Raw genomic sequence first — 5,711 nt, forward strand, 5'->3', positions numbered from 1 at the left:
GTTAATATTGTAATGCAGGTCAAATAGTGCCTTGAATATAAGATGCTCATGTAAAGCCCATTACTTCAAACGAGTGAATAGCCTAACCAGGGAGAAAGCCCAAAATCTGGCCCAAATTGAAAACAGAACCCCTCATCGCTTGTAAAATTTTTATGAGGCGCTCTATTTGGTTGAACTCATTTAACTTGTACCACTTTTTTTAAGGGATTTTTTCATTCCTATATATTATTGGAAACTTTATTACCTTAAATATTCATGTTTAGTTAATTACCCGGCATATACAAATTTTGTTTACAAAATATATACAATCCACGTTAAAAGACTCTCAATCCATTATTTGTGCCTTCAATAAAGGGATTTAGTTACACCTTTTTCCTTTTTTCTCTCCTCTCTCCCCTGTTCTCTCTATTCTTTCTTGCGCAGTTAATAATCTACGTACCTTTTGTATTATAATTATATTATATTTCCTGACATTTGAGAAGAAGCAGTGATAACTTTCTACAGAACATCTGGGTAACAATTTTGAGGAAGTTAATTACTTGTGCCCAACACCAGGACCAGGACCCTTGTGGGATCTGTTGGAGATAGCTGATTAACAATGTTGCTAAATTGAATTAACTTAATTTGAATTAAACACTACCAAAGTCAATTATAACTAAATTATTATTACCAGATTAATACTAAGCAAATCAAGAAGTCGTCTTTTAGAGGATAGTTCGATTATCAAGAGTTTACAAACTCACAATATCATGACTTTGAGTAATCTTGCTCGATTGTCGCATAGTTAAATTTTCATTATTTTATAGTCAGTAATAATTAAAAGGCAAGTTTCTCTTTAATTTCATATTCAAAGAGTAATTAGCTCTCTGTTTGAGCTCAGAATGTCTAAGGAAGTAACTCCCCGGTTTAAAAATATAAAGAGATCAAACATATAATTCTCTATTTTCAGACAATTCACGCGTAAAATTAAATCTGCATTGGATTGATGATCCAACCAATTTGTACAGTAGAAGTTTTTCCTAAGGAAAAAATATTTCTGTGCAAGTCTTTAAAGGTATCCAGTTAAATACAACTACAATAACATACAACTTAAATATAAATTTTATACAATATATCTTTTGTATATTTTGTATATGATTTATACATAGTAAAAATAAATTTCATACAACTAATTATATATTATACAATATATCTACAACTTATCTACAACTTATCTACAACTTTCACACATTATTTCTACCCAGTTAAATATAACTACAATAACATATAACTTAAATATAAATTTTATACAAAATTTATACAATATATCTTTTGTATATTTTGTATTTGATTTATAAATAGTAAAAACAAATTTCATACAACTAATTATATATTATACATATGTTATACAACTTATTTACAATTTCATACATTACTTCTACTCAGTTATATACAACTACAATATCATACAACTTAAATATAATTTTTATACAATATTGTTCAACTTTCATACAATAGTTAAATAAATAAAAAATATATATATAAACAACAAAATACAATTTTTCTATAATTTTTCTACAATTTCGTAAATATAATGTATACCATTTCTTATTCTTCTTCTTCGAGTTTCAATCTGAAATTTAGCCAAAGTCAAGTCTAATCTTTACCAAAATCCCTCAAAATTGAGATATAAACTCCAAACCATATTCCCAATTGTTTATGACAACACTCAATCCAAACAAATAATAATTTTTGAAAACTCAAATTCGAATTCAAAGCTTCAAAGCTTTTTAATGGCTATCAATTGTAGAATTGCTGTTCTCTTTTCCTTTGCTTTACATTACTGAAATTAGGGATTGAGAGATAGAGAGATACATAGAGAGAATTCCCAATTCTTTGAAACAACATCCAATTCAAACAAATAATGCTTTTTGAAAACCCAAAATCGAATTCAAAACTTCAAAACTTTTTAATGGTTGTCAATGATGGAATCGTGGGTGGGTGCAAGATACGTGGGGGAGGGGGATGAGATGTGGAGAGAGAAACGTGGGGGAGTGGAAGATATGTTAGAGTAATTTTAGGACACTAATTATTATCATTAATTTCCTTAAAATGTACATAAATGGTAATTGAGTATATAAAATGTAATTATAGTAAAACTTGAATAGAGAGAGTAATATAGTTTCATATAGTGTATAGGAATGTAAAATTACTTTTTTTTTTAAAAAGTTTAGCTCGTACCCAAAGTACAGACAACTTAAGATCTTCTTTTCCTCCTTTTTCTTTTTCCTTCTTCTTCTTCTTCTTCTTCTTCTTCTTAATTGTTGTGAAAACAAAGGTGACAGTAGATTTTATGGTGGTTGTGAGCATGTTTTAAGGTAGTCTGTGGTGTTTTATAATAGTAAGCTAATGTGGCGCTCCTCTCTTTACTACTGCTTAATTTTTCTTCTTTTTCTTCTTCTTAGTTGCAAAATGGGTTTGTTAGAAGTAAATGCAATTTCAAAATGAAGTTGGGTGATGAGGTGGCATGCCACATGACATCCACCTCAACTAAGTGTCAGGCCATGTGGGATTATATTGCCATGATGGAAGGGTTAACGATTGAAGGGTAATCTCGGACCACTTTTATAACATTAGGAATATTGGTGGACCGATAGTATAACGGGGTCAAAATTAGTCCTTTTTAATAGTAAAGGGGTAGATTTAACCATTTTTCGAATATTTTATGATGTTACTACGAATAAAAAGAAGAAAGAGAAAGAAATCAAGTGGAACTTTAGCAAATCTAACAACCAAACCAAGTGGAATTTTAGCAAATCTAACAACCTAATTGTGTTAAATATTTGACGGAGATCCAAAGTACTTACTTTTAGTAAATTAAAGGACCAAAACATCTTCGGTATATACTTAAGAAACCACTTTGAACATACCTCCAAACATAAAGGATCATTTGTGTCATTTTCTTGTCAAAATTAATTAAGTTTTAAAAGAAAAAAACTAGGGTCAAAAGTGGAAGAGCAAATACTTGTCTCCTTGTTGTATTACTTTTAAAACCCCTGAAACCCTAAACCCATTTTCATCCAGGCCGCTCATAGTGTGTTCACTGTTAAAAAATGAGACCTCCAAGAGGACGTGGTGGTGGCGGATTTAGGGGCGGCAGAGACGGCGGCCGCGGTGGCCGATTTGGTGGTGGTCGTGGCGGCGGCCGCTTTCCTCCTCGCGATGAAGGACCCCCTTCTGAAGTCGTAGGTAAACATAGTTGCATTTAACTGAATCTCTTTGTTTGTGTGTGTGTGAGTATTTTTTTTTTCTTTTTTCTTTTGTGTGTTTAAGCTTTATCTGATGAAAAATGTGTTTTTTTGAATGGTAATATATGCAGAGGTATCAGCATTTGTACACGCATGTGAAGGAGATGCAGTAACAAAGCTCACTAATGAAAAAATCCCTTACTTTAACGCTCCTATTTACCTTCAGAACAAGACCCAGATTGGTAAAGTTGATGAAATTTTTGGTCCTATTAATGAATCTGTAAGTAATCTCTTTTTCCCATTTGTTATTTGCTAGTACTATTTTCTATTGCTATATGTTAGCTTTTAAATTTTCATGGATAAAGTTGTAGCTTTAAATCTTTAATATTTAATATTCGGAGAAGGATCTAAGCTATATACACTGACAGTTAACTTTTTTTATATTATTACTGTGTAGCTTAACTTGTGATTGAAAATTTATCCTATAATTACCTTGTGTAATATTTTTGTACCTTTAGTGCACAGAACTTAAACTCTTCGAAAAATGATGCCATTCACTAATATTTTGTTGTGGTGGTTATTTGAGAGCAATAATCAATTTTCGCTCGAATCGTTTGTAGGGGAACCCTACCTTCTCTGATCCATTTGACACGCGCAATTTCTTTTCCGTCGATACGCCCCGCAATTTGTATTTGAATTCCTTTTGTATCTGCTTGTTCTGTTAATTCAATAGCCTTTTTCATTGCTTTTCAAGAGGAAACTCCCTGTTATTTGGCATTTGGCAAAAGTTAATACTCCCTGTTCTATTTTATATATATGTCAGTATTTTTCTGTCAGATTTTAATGTGCTAATCCGACATATTATATTGGTAATAGTGGAAGAAATAGTTGAAGGGATGATTGAAATGTTAGGTTAATGGAGAAATCATCACTTAATTGTTTAAAACTTGAATCTTTAGCGAATTTCAAATCCTTGAAAGTTGTGCATTTGTATAGAAGTGGGATGATGTCAAATGTTTTGGAATGTTCCAATATAAAGTGTTGTATAAATGAAATGGAGCAAGTAGTTTCTTTCTTAATACAGCTTCATGAGGAAACAAGGTAAATGGAAATGCCGTTCTTGTGAGAAAAAAAGGAAATTTATTACCTCTGTAGCTCAATAGTGAGCTTTAATTTGGCCTCCAGGGCTTTCGTCTAGTTCTAAGAGCGCAACTCGTGATGCGTGGCTCATGTTATGCTTTATTGCAGTTATTTTCAATTAAGATGTTGGAGGGAATTATTGCAACTTCATATGCAGCTGGAGATAAGTTCTACATTGACCCAGCAAAGCTTTTGCCACTGGCCAGATTTCTTCCGCAGCCCAAGTATGTTTTCTCTGCTTTACGTAACGCTTCATACTTGATTAGTCCTTTCGTTTGATATTAGTATTCGTGGCCCTCTGGATATACTTGTATGCTGAATGAGCTAAATAAGCTATTGAGGAACAATGTCTATGGTTTATGTTCAAGAATAACTTGTAAAAGAGAAGAGTATAAGATAAAGATGGTGAGAGCTTTTGGACTATATCATAAATTAGAATTGGCCCAAGAGGTAAGCAACTTTGACGATACCTTTTAGCAAAGGGAGGAGATGCAGTTGTACAATTTGTGGGATCTAATGCTTTTCATACAAATGGAGTATTATATTGTAAATCCAAATAGTTGAACTCAAGGATGTACCTGCTCTATAGCTGCAGTTTCCTGCACTTGTGCTTGAGAAAAAAATTGATTTCTGGGGGCATTGTTTGATTCCTTTGCAGGCGCCGTTCCATATTTTATTTGCTATTTGATGTTATGCAAATGCTTTAAAAAATTCTTCACTGTTGCAGGGGACAGCAACAAGCTTTTAGAGGTGGTGGACGAGGTGGAGGAAGAGGTGGGAGAGGTGGACGTGGAGGAGGTGGTGGTTTTCGCGGTAGGGGTGCTCCTCGCGGGGGTAGAGGTCCTCCTCGGGGCGGTCGTGGAGGTGGTTTTAGGGGTAGAGGGAGATTTTAAAAAGGAATGTAATGTACTTTTGATTTCTCAATTTAGTTTGTAATTCTGGATGATGTGAACGTATGTTATCATAGTTCCTTTTTGTTGTTAATGGAATCAGCCCTCCTTTATCTTTGTTTTGTTCCGGATAATTGGCATTGTGAGAATCTTTGTCCCATTTATTTCCCATCATTTTGTCCATATAATCAACTCTTTTAGTCTAATTAACGGCATAGCTCATTTGGACTTGGTTATCAAGGTCCCTCATTGAGTGGCCTTGGTTTGTTATGTATTCGGCTTTTGGTATATCTGGTGGAGTTGAAGGGGAGCCCTGGCGAAAGTGGTAAAGTTGCTGCTGCCATATGACTTGGATGCGGGGTAAGGAGTTGAAGGGGAACCTTGGCGTAACTGGTAAAGTTGTTGTTGTCATGTGACTTGAAGGTTACAAGTTCAAGCTATGGAAATAGCCTCT

At 33.6% G+C, this 5,711-nt stretch overlaps 1 protein-coding gene across 1 annotated transcript; it reads left to right on the top strand.

The window, feature by feature from the left end:
* Window positions 1-2,991: 2,991 nt before the first annotated feature.
* Window positions 2,992-5,374, top strand: LOC104246230 (putative H/ACA ribonucleoprotein complex subunit 1-like protein 1). The gene is made up of 4 exons (XM_009802000.2): window positions 2,992-3,228; window positions 3,359-3,507; window positions 4,476-4,591; window positions 5,095-5,374. Exons 1-4 carry the CDS (start codon window positions 3,093-3,095, stop codon window positions 5,258-5,260), a joined length of 567 nt encoding a protein of 188 aa, XP_009800302.1. The 5' UTR covers window positions 2,992-3,092; the 3' UTR covers window positions 5,261-5,374.
* Window positions 5,375-5,711: the final 337 nt, after the last annotated feature.

The sequence above is a fragment of the Nicotiana sylvestris genome, chromosome 12 (genome assembly GCF_000393655.2).
Source record: "Nicotiana sylvestris chromosome 12, ASM39365v2, whole genome shotgun sequence".
Lineage (NCBI taxonomy): Eukaryota > Viridiplantae > Streptophyta > Magnoliopsida > Solanales > Solanaceae > Nicotiana > Nicotiana sylvestris.

Excerpts from the sequence above, each read along its gene's own strand:
- LOC104246230 (XM_009802000.2), top strand. The coding sequence starts at position 3,093 with ATGAGACCTCCAAGAGGACGTGGTGGTGGCGGATTTAGGGGCGGCAGA. Across the intron at positions 3,229-3,358 it reads ACCCCCTTCTGAAGTCGTAG|AGGTATCAGCATTTGTACAC; the intron begins GTAAACATAGTT and ends TAATATATGCAG. Across the intron at positions 3,508-4,475 it reads TTGGTCCTATTAATGAATCT|TTATTTTCAATTAAGATGTT; the intron begins GTAAGTAATCTC and ends GCTTTATTGCAG.